Below are 14,049 nucleotides of genomic sequence, written 5' to 3'. Positions count from 1 at the left end.
AGTCAACACATCCATCAGTGCTGCTATGAACAGCATCACAAGAGACATGCCAAACAGGAGATGTATAAAAATAATAATACATAATTGATGCAATTTCAATGCTGCTCGAGTTGCTTTGTGTATCACCATATTTGCTTGAGATGATTTTACTGCAACACTGCTCACTGCATCCAAGTTGCTTGACATAGGCGTTTCAAAGGGCTGTCAGTCGAGGCAATCGCATGAAATAAGCTTCCCGCCCACTCAGCCTGTCTTTTTCAAACTTCCTGGTAGTTAGCCATGAGAGAACAATTACTTTTTGTAAAATGTTAAGCATTTCCATCCAAAACAAATATTACGTGTGATATTTTAGTCATTCAAAAGTCTATTTTACATGGGAATCAGAAAGGTTGTTCGGGATCTTTAATTCTGCATTTTTATTTTCCAGGAAACTCTATGTGTGTATCTCGGTGGTGCTGTGTCTCCTGATCTGCTGTCTGATCCTCTTCTTCCTCTTCCCACGGAGTATCTCACTGTCCCTTGTCGCCATCCAATCAGTGATGGTCTTCTTCACCCCACACACAGTTGAAATGCAAATCATGGTAAGTACGAGATATATGCGTGCCACACTCCCGTATATATCAAAGACAATGTGTGATCACTCATTGTTTGGTTTATTGTATGAGGTCAGTGTGATCAAACTATGTTTTTCCTCTTCTAGAATGTCATCAGCGTCACCAATGAGAACTTTCAGGATATTCAAGTCTTGGATTTTGATATACAAGTGCTGATCGCTGAAACAGTGGTGGGCAGGATCAAGATATCTAATATGACCGCAGTCAAATCACGTTCAGAGAAAGCGGTGAGTTTGATATTGTTGTTTAATATAAATTAATTACAGAATTATAATACTGTGTAATGCAAAGCAACTTTGTTTATTGTCCCGTATGAAACAGTTGGACCTTAATTCCCAGTCTAATTATGTTTTCCGATCTCCTACAGTATGCTGTTGTCATACCCATAACAATTGAGGACCCAGGCCTGAAGTAAGCATGACATTTATTATAATTTATATGTCCAATATCATTACCATCATCACTACTTCTAAAATAGGAAGGAAAAATAGTGTTATCTGTGTATGTGTACATTACAGTATGAACTCTTGGATAGGACCTGCAGTATACAGTATGAATTAAACTTACAGTACGCTATTGGTTTTCAAAATATATTATTTTCTTTACAGTGCATTCGGAAAGTATTCAGACCCCTTGACTTTTTCCACATTTTGTTACGTTACAGCCTTATTCTAAAATGGATTAAATTGTTTTTTCCCCCTCATTAATCTACACACAATACCCCATAATGACAAGACCAAAAAAGGTTTGTAGATTTTTTTGCACATTTATAAACAATAAAAAACGGAAATATAACATTTACATAGGTATTCAGACCCTTTACTCAATACTTTGTTGAAGCACCTTTGGCAGCAATTACAGCCTCGAGTCTTCTTGGGTATGAATCTACAAGCTTGGCACACCTGTATTTGGTGAGTTTCTCTCATTCTTCTCTGCAGATCCTCTCAAGCTCTGTCAGGTTGGATGGGGAGCGTTGCTGCACAGCTATTTTCAGGTCTCTCCAGAGATGTTCGATCGGGTTCAAGTCCGGGCTCTGGCTGGGCCACTGAAGGACATTCAGAGACATGTCCCGAAGCCACTCCTGTGTTGTCTTGGCTGTGTGCTTAGGGTCATTGTCCTGTTGGAAGGTGAAACTTCATCCCAGTCTGAGGTCCTGAGTGCTCTGGAGCAGGTTTTTTATCAAGGATCTCTCTGTACTTTGCTCCATTCATCTTTCCCTCAATCCTGACTAGTCTGAAAAACATCCCCACAGCATGATGCTGCCACCACCATGCTTCACCGTAGGGATGGTGTCAGGTATCCTCCAGACGTGACGCTTAGCATTCTGGCCAAAGAGTTCAATCTTGGTTTCATCAGACCAGAGAATCTTGTTTCTCATGGTCTGAGAGTCTTTAGGTGCCTTTTGGCAAACTCCAAACGGGCTGTCATGTGTCAAGTTTCCTCCAGACGTGACGTTTGGCATTCAGGCCAAAGAGTTCAATCTTGCTCATCAGACCAGAGAATCTTGTTTCTCATGGTCTGAGAGTCTTTAGGTGCCTTTTGGCAAACTCCAAGCGGGCTGTCATGTGCCTTTTAGTGCTGAGGAGTGGCTTCCGTCTGGCCACTCTACCATATTGGTGGAGTGCTGCAGAGATGGTTGTCCTTCTGGAAGGTTCTGCCATCTCCACAGAGGAAGTCTGGAGCTCTGTCAGAGTGACCATCGGGTTCTTGTTTACCTCCCTGATCAAGGCCCTTCTCCCACGATTGCTCAGTTTGGCCAGGCGGCCAGCTCTAAGAAGAGTCTTGGTGGTTCCCAAATGTCTTCCATTTAAGAATGTTGGAGGCCACTGTGTTCTTGGGGACCTTCAAAACTGCAGACATTTTTTGGTACCCTTCTACAGATCTGTGCCTGACACAATCCTTTCTCGGAGATATACGGACAATTCCTTCAACCTCATGGCTTGGAATTTGCTCTGACATGCATTGTCAACTGCGGACTTTATATAGACAGGTGTGTGCCTTTCCAAATCATGTCCAATCAATTGAATATACCACAGGTGGACTCAAATCAAGTTGTAGAAACATCTCAAGGATGATCAATGCAATTAGGATGCACCTGAGCTCAATTTCGAGTCTCATAGCAAAGGGTCTGAATACTTATGTAAATAAGGTATTTCTGTTTGTTTAAAAAAAAACTGTTTTCGCTTTGTCATTATGGGGTATTGTGTGTAGATTGATGAGGAAAATGTTTTATTTAATCCATTTTAGAATAAGGTTGTAACGTAACAAAATGTGGAAATGTCAAGGGTCTGAATACTTTCCGAATGCACTGTATGTGATAAATGTGTAGGGTATTAAATGTCTTTATAACTCCTCTGTTTCAGTAATTACTGCAAGTCATCCACCATAAGGATTCACACCTTGTTCTTGCATTTGCAGTGAGTATCACACTCTATTCCAAGATATGTTAAAGAGGCCAACCAGAAACACATCTGTCGCACCACAAACACTTCAAGGCACTTCAGCCTATCTGACCACCAGGCTGTAGTATGCCCATTGACTTCCCATTGTAACATATCTTGTTTGGAACCACCCAAACACACAGATATTATTCTTCTTTGAATTCTTGTTGTCAGTGTTCTTGATGACCTTTGGCCAAGACAAAATCTAGACAAAAACAGAATTTTGTTTTTGAAGACCAAGCACTATTATTACTGGAGCCAATAGGAAAAAATTTTGCTTTTTCAAAACGTGCATGAATTGCCCCTTTCAAGCCACGTGTTCAAAAATCTCACGCATTTGTTTCATGTCCATTTGAGATTAATCATGCTGTAAAACTAGTAACAGTGTAACTATAGTCTTTGCCTTAGGTCATAAACCTACCAAATTTAAAGTTGTTGCTTTTTTTTATTACGGAAAAGGGTAGTCAGGAATAACAGAATAACAAACGTTTGAACTTCACCATTCTATAAAAGTGACATTTTGAAACACGAGACTGTGAACTTGCAGATGAAGATTTCAAAATGTCCGCATTAATATCTATTTTTGTCTTCCACAGAATGACAATGGACGTTTCCTTCCAGGCTCACTCGGAGCAGCTGTCCAAAGACACCTTTGAGTACATTGACTGTGGAGCCAACACCACCATCCCCCACCATATCAGGCAAATTATTTTTGAAAGATGAAAGCCTGTAAATGAGGGATCCCCAAAGTGAAAATATGTATTATAAACAAGATAGACTCTAAGGAATACGGGCCTCTTCCATTCTGTCTTAAGCGGTCATAAAAAGTATATTGATAATTTTTTTCTTGAAGAGGCTCCTTGTCAAAGGGAAATGTATACGTATTGTATTGTAGTAGACAATAGTATTATAGTATTGTCCTCTGCTCTGTCCACATTATTTGCTGTGCAATATTCTTCTGAAGTAGTTTTCTGAATGATTTATGAACTGTGAAAGTAGATGTTGTATTGTTTTGTTGGTTGTTTTAACATAATTGTAGGGGGATTTAAAACACACTGAGTGTACAAAACATTACGAAAACCTTCCTAATATTGAGTTGCACCCCCTTTTGCCCTCAGAATAGCCTCAATTCATTGGGGCATAGACTTTACAAGGTGTCAAAAGCATCCACAGGGATGCTGGCCCATGTTGACTCCAATGCTCCCACAGTTGTGTCAAGTTGGCTGGATGTCCTTTGGGTGGTGGACCATTCTTGATACACACGGGAAACTGTTGAGGATGAAAAACCCAGCAGCATTGCAGTTCTTCACACACTCAAACTGGTGCGCCTGGCACCTACTACCATACCCCGTTCAAAGGCACATCTTTTGTCTTGCCCATTCACCCTCTGAATGGCACACATACACAATCCATGTCTCAATTGTCTCAAGGCTTAAGAATCCTTCTTTAACCTGTCTCCTCCCCTTCATCTACACTGATTGAAGTGGATTTAACGGGTGACATCAACAACGGATCGTAGCTTTCAACTGGATTCACCTGGTCAGTCTATGTCATGGAAAGGGCAGGTGTTCCTAATGTTTTGTACACTCAGTGTAGATTGCATCATTAAAAGTCACTCGGTGTGTATGAGATATATGATCATGATTTATAATACAAATTAAATCCCACAAGCTACACTACATGGCCATAAGTATGTGGACAACCCTTCAAATTAGTGGATTAGGCTATTTCAGCCACACCCGTTGCTGACAGGTGTATAAAATTGAGCACATAGCCATGCAATCACCATAGACAAACATTGGCAGTTGAATGGCCCATACTGAAGAGATCAGTGACTTTCAACGTGGCACCGTCATAGGATGCCACCTTTCCAACAAGTCAGTTCGTCAAATTTCTGCCCTGCTAGAGCTGCCCCGGTCAACTGTAAGTGCTGTTATTATGAAGTGGAAACGTCTCGGAGCAACAATGGCTCAGCCGCGAAGTGGTAGGCCACACAAGCTCACAGAACTGGACCGCCGAGTGCTGAAGTGTGTAGTGCGTAAAAATCGTCTGTCCTCGGTTGCAACACTCACTACCGAGTTCCAAACTGCCTCTGGAAGCAACATCAGCACAATAACTGTTCGTCGGGAACTTCATGAAATGGGTTTCCATGGCCGAGCAGCCGCACACAAGCCTAAGATCACCATGCACAATGCCAAGCGTCGGCTCGAGTGGTGTAAAGCTCGCCGCCATTGGACTCTAGAGCAGTGGAAATGCGTTCTCTGGAGTGATGATTCACGCTTCACCATCTGGCAGTCCGACGGACGAATCTGGGTTTGGTGGATGTCAGGAGAATGCTACCTGCCCGAATGCATAGTGCCAACTGTAATGTTTGGTGGAGGAGGAATAATGGTCTGGGACTGTTTTTCATGGTTCGGGCTAGGCCCCTTAGTTCCAGTGAAGGGAAATCTTAATGCTACAGCATACAATTACATTGTAGACGATTCTGTGCTTCCAACATTGTGGCAACAGTTTGGGGAAGGCCCGTTCCTGTTTCAGCATGACAATGCCCCGGTGCACAAAGCGAGGTCCATACAGAAAAGGTTTGTCGAGATTGGTGTGGAATAACTTGACTGGCCTGCACAGAGCCCTGACCTCAACCCCCGCGAACACATTTGGAATGCAGACTGCGAGCCAAGCCTAATCGCCCAACATCAGTGCCTGCCTCACTAATGCTCTTGTGGCTGAATGGAAGCAAGTCCCCGCAGCAATGTTCCAACATCTAGTGGAAAGCCTTCCCAGAGGAGTGGAGGCTGTTATAGCAGCAAAGGGGGGGACCAACTCCATATTAATGCCCATGATTTTGGAATGAGATGTTCAGCAGGTGTCCACATAGTTTTGGCAATGTAGTGTATGTTATGTGTATTATAAAGTTTACTGCATTGATATTCAATATGAAATTGCCTTGTAATTCAATTAACCTCCATTAACCTTCTTATATAACATTTCCTAAGGGTTGCCATGATTTGACTGTGAGAGGAATTTTGCAGCACAACTCAAATGTTCTAAGTGTGCAAATAGTTAAGAGGGACATTGCTGAAATACCTATGTCATTACCAGCTTTTTTAAAGTATCTATGAAGACACTGACGTGATGTTTTTTTTTAGGGCTTTATTGCCCATGTTGCTGTTAATTGCATTCCAATGTGAGGGTTGTTCTCTCTGTTCCAGTGCATGATGGTTACAGCTACAGATGTAGATGTAATGTAGGAGGGGTTGTAGCTACCACTGCTGGGAGTACTGTATGGACTGAAACACATCAAACAGCCATCTTCATAAATGTGATGTCATCAACACAAAGTTTTGGCTTTGTCCTTTTAGAAAAATCCATCTTCACTGGAGGTTATATCAAGTATGAAAACTGAACTCATGATAACTAGAGGTCCTATAGCAGTAGAATGGACATGTTTGGCTAAGGTTGTCTGCATCACTCAACAGTGTGTGATGCAAGAACTGAACTCACTGAGTATCTGTTGTCAATCCTGGCACTGTAGTTGTCTTTGTTTGTGTGCAAACACTTGCATTGCACATTTTTACCTGCCATAATGAGAAAAGAATGCAGAGGGTTATAAATAAGTTAGATTCAGTTAATTGCGTTGACATTCATAACCTCTACCAAGGGATAAGAATACCCTACCCAGTGGCACATCCAGCACTTTGGGCTCAGGGGGCAGGACTGGCATGGTTGGCGCCTCAGGCTGGCTCTCTACCAAAAGAGCTGGTCCCTTCACATTCTATATGTCCAAGAGAGAAATCATCATCTCTTTATACGCGTCGCTAATCATGTTTTATTTGTTTGCTTGTTTGGCCAGAAATGCTCCCCATGTCAAGCAAGTCAGGGCTCTGTGATTTAGTCTACCACTGCAGTAACATTGTGACCTTGACTGGAATAGCTACTGTATCAGAATTAATGTCCTACTGTGCTGTCATTGCTAATGACTAAAATAACCATGGCCCTGCCTTATGAGTGATAGTCACGCGGTGATCAACCACGTTCTGCCTGCGCCGCGCTTCCCAGTGCATGGCTGCCATGTTACAGTACACCACCCTGTGGAGAAGGAGGCAGTCTAATTTGAGCAGGCCCATTACCCTGACCTATGAGTACTCAATACCCTATAATGTAATCCTTTGTAGAGGCATAAAAACCTCTACCTCCTAGGCTACATCACAGAATAAAAAAGTTTCATAGAATAACTGTTTGTGCAATAATACATAAGCTCATCTGCATTGATGATGTTTGTAGTAAAAAAAATCATCTCTGTTTCAAAACAGAGACACAACTGTAATATTTACTTTCCTAAATAGAAGAAATGCACTTGCCAATGAGCTCCCCAGACAGCAACAACAGGACAGCAGCAACAGCCCTTACTGAATACATTGTCAGCTCTGACTGCAACCCCAACCACATCTGGGCAGATGTGTTGCTTGATAACTTTGATTGTGACATCATATGACGATAATGATAATGCATGATGAAACAAAACTGTCTTGTTCAAAGAATTCCATTCCATTATTACAATTTGACGGTCATGGTTGGGTTTGACACAGGGTGGCGCCAAAGTCTGTCCATACACTGTAAACAGTGCCTTGCAAAAGTATTCAACCCCCTTGGTGTTTTTTTCCTATTTTGTTGCATTACAACCTGTAATTTAAATTGATGTTTATTTGGAGTTCATGTAATGGACATACACAAAATAGTCCAAGTTGGTGAAGTGAAATGAAAACAATTACTTGTTTCAAAAATTCTAAACAAATAAATAATGGAAAAGTGGTGCATGCATATGTATTCACCCCCTTTGCTATGAAGCCCCTAAATAAGATCTGGTGCAACCAATTACCTTCAGAAGTCACATAATTAGTTAAATAAAGTCCACCTGTGTGCAATCTAAGTGTCACATGATCTCAGTATATTTACTCCTGTTCTGAAAGGCCCCAGTCTGCAACACCACTAAGCAAGGGGCCCACCAAGCAAGCGGCACCATGAAGACTAAGGAGCTCTCCAAACAGGTCAGGGACAAAGTTGTGGAGAAGTACAGATCAGGGTTGGGTTATAAAAAAATATCTGAAACTTTGAACATCCCACGGAGCACCATTAAATCCATTATAAAAAATGTGAAAGAATATGGCACCACAACAAACCTGCCAGAGAGGGCCGCCCACCAAAACTCACGGACCAGGCAAGGAGGGCATTAATCAGAGAGGCAGCAAAGAGACCAAAGATAACCCTGAAGGAGCTGCAAAGCTCCACAGCGGGGATTGGAGTATCTATCCATAGGACCACTTTAAGCCGTACACTCCACAGAGCTGGGATTTACGGAAGATTGGCCAGAAAAAAGCCATTGCTTAAAGAAATAAATAAGCAAACACGTTTGGTGTTCGCCAAAAGGCATGTGGGAGACTCCCCAAACATATGGAAGAAGGTACTGTGGTCAGATGAGACTAAAATTGAGCTTTTTGGCCATCAAGAAAAACGCTATGTCTGCCGCAAACCCAACACCTCTCATCACCCCGAGAACACCATCCATGGTGGTGGCAGCATCATGCTGTGGGGATGTTCTTCATCAGCAGGGACTGGGAAACTGGTCAGAATTGAAGGAATTATGGATGGCGCTAAATACAGGGAAATTCTTGAGGGAAACCTGTTTCAGTCTTCCAGAGATTTGAGACTGGAATGGAGGTTCACCTTCCAGCAGGACAATGACCCTAAGCATACTGCTAAAGCAACACTCGAGTGGTTTATGGGGAAACATTTAAATGTCTTGGAATGGCCTAGTCAAAGCCCAGACCTCAATCAAATTGAGAATCTGTGGTATGAGTTAAAGATTGCCGTACTCCAGCGGAACCCAACCAACTTGAAGGAGCTGGAGCAGTTTTGCCTTGAAGAATGGGAAAAAATCCCAGTGGCTAGATGTGCCAAGCTTATAGAGACATACCCCAGGAGACTTGCAACTGTAATTGCTGCAAAAGGTGGCTCTACAAAGTATTGACTTTGGGGTGGTGGGGGGGGGGGGGGGGGGGTGAATAGTTATGCACGCTCAAGTTTCTGTTTTTTTGTCTTATTTCTTGTTTGTTTCACCCAAAGTGGTAGGCATGTTGTGTAAATCAAATGATACCAACCCCCCAAAAATCAATTTTAATTCCAGGTTGTAAGGCAACAAAATAGGAAAAATGCCAAGGGGGGTGAATACTTTCGCAAGCCACTATACCTAGAGTTTCCTTTTACTGGCTGTCATGTTACTCTAGCACAAAAAGTGAGATTTATTTCATTGAAATAAGTGCATGTCTCTGAATTGGTGTTGCTCCTCTCAGTGGGAATGTCTAAAGAATGAACTTGAATTTTCTCATGCAATCTAATATGCAGGCATCAAATTCAACATGGGTTAGGGATCACTATTTGTCTTTCCAAGTAGTTGTGTACTGGGAGGGAGAATAGGATATTAGGAATACTGTAGTTCACATTTACTCTATCCTGCGACATTAAGGCTGCTTATCCTAATTCCTGCTATATTGTAGCTGCATGCCAGCATCTCACCTTCTGTATATGGAACCATTGACATACTAGACCAGCAGGGGGAGTAGATTATTGAGTGACGTCACCTCGGGTTGTTGTTCTAGGTAGGAGGTCTTGTGCATGCTATTCAATTCCACTCCACTGCTCATTGCTCCATCAGTGCAGGGAGCAGACGGACAGATATTAGCACTCGGAGATAAATAATATTTGGACGTATGAGTACATGGATGTATTTGCTGCACTAGGATGATGCTATTTATGTTCATTCAAGTGGTCTAGAAGGTAAATATATCACATATGTTTTACTAATTATTTGACAATAGTTTGTTCAGGTTTAAGACTGCACAGATATAAATATGGTATCTTACTGCAATGAAATCTGAGTTGTAATGCCATGTACAAGGCTGGTTATTATAGCAGTGTCATTCCTGTAAAATGTCTCACTCATAGAAGGTTATGCATTTTATTATTGTGCAAATCTGCAGTTTTATCACATTTAATTCCTAAGAATGATGCTAGGATTACAGTACGTAGGCTATATTCTTATATCTGGTGTTCTCATAATTAGATAGTTGGGGTGGCACTAATCTTTCTTTTAACAGCCTATGGAGAAAATATGGGTTGGTTTATAGTTTTCTTTTTTTTTCTTCACAAAAACAATTGGATTATAATTAATCGCAATCCTATCCTGGGCATCAACTGCATTAATTGTGCAAATGAATAGATATTCAATTATTTATATTAAACTTGGAATCAATGTGCCCCAAGTCAGCCATTGGGGTTTAACTGTCCTAAGAGGATTAGAACTACATGTTGTCAGGCATACCGCTTCTTAGAGTTTTAAACCCAAACCAAAAATGAAATTGTGCTGTCTGGACATTTTCTATGACCGACAATTAAATTGGCTAGGCTTAGGCTATGACTGTTATGGTTGTGGATTTACTCTAACAAGGAATAACCAATTGGTCTCAATTGTTGCTTTGCTATTTGCAATGCAAGTTTATAAGAAATTGCATTATTCATTGAGCAGTCTGATTAGATGCAAACACGGTAAAGCAATCATGTCAGCGTACTAACCATAGTAGCAATCATTCATGTGTTATATCAAAGTGTCTGATGACATTTCCTATCTGTGTCATTGTTTATTATTGTGTAAAAGCTCCTCAATTGTAGTGATACCTGACAATCTCATCTAGTCTTTAAATAGTAACTCATTGTGTTTGCGTTTTGATAAGGTCCCCAGTCCTGCAACCATCCAGTCTAGCACCTCCACCTTTGACGAGGGTGCCAATGCCAACCTATTAGAAAGGATTATCGAGAATCTGCCACCTCATCCAAAGAGGTGAGAACATCCCATCACCATGGGGAACCAGCTGACCGAGATAGCCCCCAACACCCCGTTCCTGCAAAACTTCCAGTCCTTGCACGTGGTAGTGATTGGCCTGGACGCGGCTGGCAAAACCTCTCTGCTCTACAGACTGAAACTCAAGGAGTTTGTCAAGACCATCCCGACCAAGGGCTTTAACACGGAGAAGATCAAGGTAGTGGTGGGCAGCTCGCGGGCCATCACCTTCCAGGTGTGGGATGTAGGGGGCCAGGAGAAGCTGCGGCCCCTGTGGAAGTCATACACGAGGCGGACCGACGGCATTGTGTTCGTGGTGGACTCCACCGAGGCCGAACGCATGGAGGAGGCCAAGGTGGAGCTTCACAAGATCACCCGTACCTCGGAGAACCAGGGGGTGCCCGTCCTGTTGCTGGCCAACAAGCAGGACCTGGACTCGGCTCTGTCTGTGAGCGAGGTGGAGAAGGTCCTGGCCGTCCATGAACTGAATGCTTCCACCCTGCACCACGTACAGAGCTGCAGCGCCGTGGATGGACAAGGCCTACAACCAGGCCTAGAGAAACTCTACGAGATGATCCTGAAGAGGAAGAAGATGGTGAAACACAACAAACATAGAAAGAGATGAGCCTGGATTATCCTGATTTACAGGGCCATTTGGGACTCTTTGAGCGGAGGTCCTGTACCTTTAACTAAAACGGAAGGCTTTTTTGCCAACAAAGGACCAATTACAGATGGCACAGGGGTCAGGAGAAATGGATTTGGCCTTTATGTGACATGCAGTATTGATACACTGTCTTTCATACCTTGTATTAGCCACACAGCTGCCCTTTGTATGCAATGAATATGTGATAGCCACGATAGGCTGTAGTTGCCTATGACATATTTTGTCCCACAAAGTTGGACTCACTTGTTTTATCCTACAACACAGTAGAAATGTGATATCGAACTTTGAACTCTGAACTCCTGTTGGATTTGAACAAAGACACACATTTTATATGATATGAAGCTAAATCGTATTGATATCAAATGGGATACCAAGGCAATTACAGTATTATTATTTTGGTCACTTTTGAATGAACAATTCCAAGTGCATTCCCCTTATGCCACAGAGTTTCAGTTGGATTCACAGACTGTTTTTACAAGTTGTAAACATTTTGTAACACTGAAGAATTAATAAATCAAACCACTGTATTAAATATATGTTGCTTTCTGTTCAGACAATATCAAAGTGTAAAGTTAACACATTGTGCATTTTAAGGGGACTTAGACTTAGGAAGAGTCCAAAGAAGATTTAAAATGTTTCTTTTTGCCATCCTTTAACAACATAAAGCTATCCTCATATGATCCCTCTGTCGTTGCAGAGAATTTTCCTGCGTAGCAGGAAATGCAAATTGTAGTGTATTCAAGGTTTTAAAAGGCTTCTAAAGTTTGTACTTTCCACTTTAAAATGTCAGACTTGATTTATCCTAACAAAAAATTTACCAACCCCTACAAAAATGTACATTAATTATAATCCATATACTAATTCACATTTCCTGTTACTCCAGGATTATTTTCCTGCTGTGTTCCAACTGGTCAAATTAAGATAGCAGATCTGTAGGCCCTAGACATTTTAATAGGTGTAGTAGGCTGCAGCAAAGATACCCTTTCAGCCATGAATCTAATTTGATTTATGCACAATGCAGAGAGCTACAGTATATGATGGATAGATTATTCAAAACTCAAATCCTGCCCTGAGGTGATGTACTGAACTTGACTAGCTTTCCCTTCTGTACTATAGATAGACACAATACAGCTTCGTTGATGATAGTCTCGCTGCCAGTGCCTGGGCAAAGGGAATGTCCTACAGCAAATCAGCCAGCATTGAAAGAGCAAAGTTCACCGTACTCCCATAGAAAGATCAAATCAAATCAAATGTTATTTGTCACATACACGTGTTTAGCAGATGTTATAACGGGTGTAGCGAAATGCTTGTGCTTCTAGCTCCGACAGTGCAGTAATATCTAACAAGTAATTTCTAACAATTTCACAACATGTACCCAATACACACAAAACTAGTAAGGAATGGGATTTAAGAATATATACATATATGGACAAGCAATGACAGAGCGGCATGGACTAAGATACAGTAGAATATTATAGAATAGAATGCAGTATATACATATGAGATGAGTAGTGCAAGATATGTAAACATTATTACAGTGACTAGTGTTCCAGATGACTAGTTTTGCATAAGAGAACAAGAGTTACTGTTGTTTACGTTTACATATGCATTCAAAGAAGACATTTGCCACAATTACAAGCAACACATAAAGATAGTACTGAATATCAGCGCAGTATTTGCGTGATGAAACAACCTACATGTGCTAGCTGTATAGAGCGGGTCTGGATATGATACATTCATGTGGAATGGCACCGTTCTCCAGTATGTTCGCCACGTTTTGCATTATATTCATTGTATCTCTTCTCCTCTATTCATGGCTGAGTCAGCAAATTGGCTATGGAGAGCAGCCCCCGCCCCCAGCCCACCATATCCATTTACTTTGATTTCCACCTCAGCTAGGCTGCCAGCTGCTTGCATTGTAATTCAATCAATTAGTAGTGTGGTTGTGGGCAGAATCAAACAGCTTCGTGGAATAATAAAGATGGATAGCCGTGGGCTTTGGTGACTATGGCAGAGCTACATTAGGAAACCTCTTGAGTCTGTAATGAATGTGATTCGTCATTCTATAGATCTGGCTCACCAATATGCATAGTATGCAAGATTGCATACTTCAAGTATAGGATATTCAAGGCTTTGATCAGACATAAGGTGTACACTTTAGCACTAGTAATATACATTATATTTCTAGTGCTAAAGTGTACACTTTTGTGAAACATTTGGATCTTGTGTATTCTCAATTATAAACATAATAGTGAAAGTGAATTATTGGGAGGACTTTAAGGATATGAGACAAAGCCATGTTGCTGTACCAGACCAGACAGTGATGGCATTTAGGTAGAATGAAACTGACCAGCTACTTGAATGTTTTCTTATAGTGGATAAGACCCAAGCCCCCTGCTGACAAGTCCAATTAAGAAGAGACACTACTGTCCCTAAGAA

General features: G+C 41.6%; 2 protein-coding genes across 4 annotated transcripts in view; both read left to right on the top strand.

The window, feature by feature from the left end:
• Nucleotides 1–7,769, top strand: part of LOC311100670 (transmembrane protein 106B-like) — a 35,984-nt gene extending 28,215 nt beyond the window's left edge. For all 3 annotated transcript variants that reach the window (XM_084141606.1, XM_084141605.1, XM_084141607.1), the window contains exons 4-8: nucleotides 428–581; nucleotides 701–841; nucleotides 982–1,025; nucleotides 2,978–3,031; nucleotides 3,652–7,769. In XM_084141606.1, coding sequence (XP_083997732.1) covers nucleotides 428–581; nucleotides 701–841; nucleotides 982–1,025; nucleotides 2,978–3,031; nucleotides 3,652–3,778 — 520 coding nt within the window. In that variant the 3' untranslated portion in view covers nucleotides 3,779–7,769. The remainder of the gene's footprint in view (nucleotides 1–427; nucleotides 582–700; nucleotides 842–981; nucleotides 1,026–2,977; nucleotides 3,032–3,651) is intronic.
• Nucleotides 7,770–10,965: 3,196 nt separating this feature from the next.
• LOC311100751 (ADP-ribosylation factor-like protein 4D) lies at nucleotides 10,966–11,571 on the top strand (the record flags this gene model as incomplete). Its single annotated transcript, XM_084141715.1, has 1 exon — nucleotides 10,966–11,571. One exon carries the CDS (start codon nucleotides 10,966–10,968, stop codon nucleotides 11,569–11,571), a length of 606 nt encoding a protein of 201 aa, XP_083997841.1.
• Between the last annotated feature and the right edge of the window lie 2,478 nt (nucleotides 11,572–14,049).

Source organism: Coregonus lavaretus (assembly GCF_964263955.1).
Source record: "Coregonus lavaretus genome assembly, chromosome: 25".
NCBI lineage: Eukaryota > Metazoa > Chordata > Actinopteri > Salmoniformes > Salmonidae > Coregonus > Coregonus lavaretus.
The sequence above is the reverse complement of the archived record's forward strand: the minus strand, read 5'-3'. Positions and strand labels throughout refer to the sequence as shown.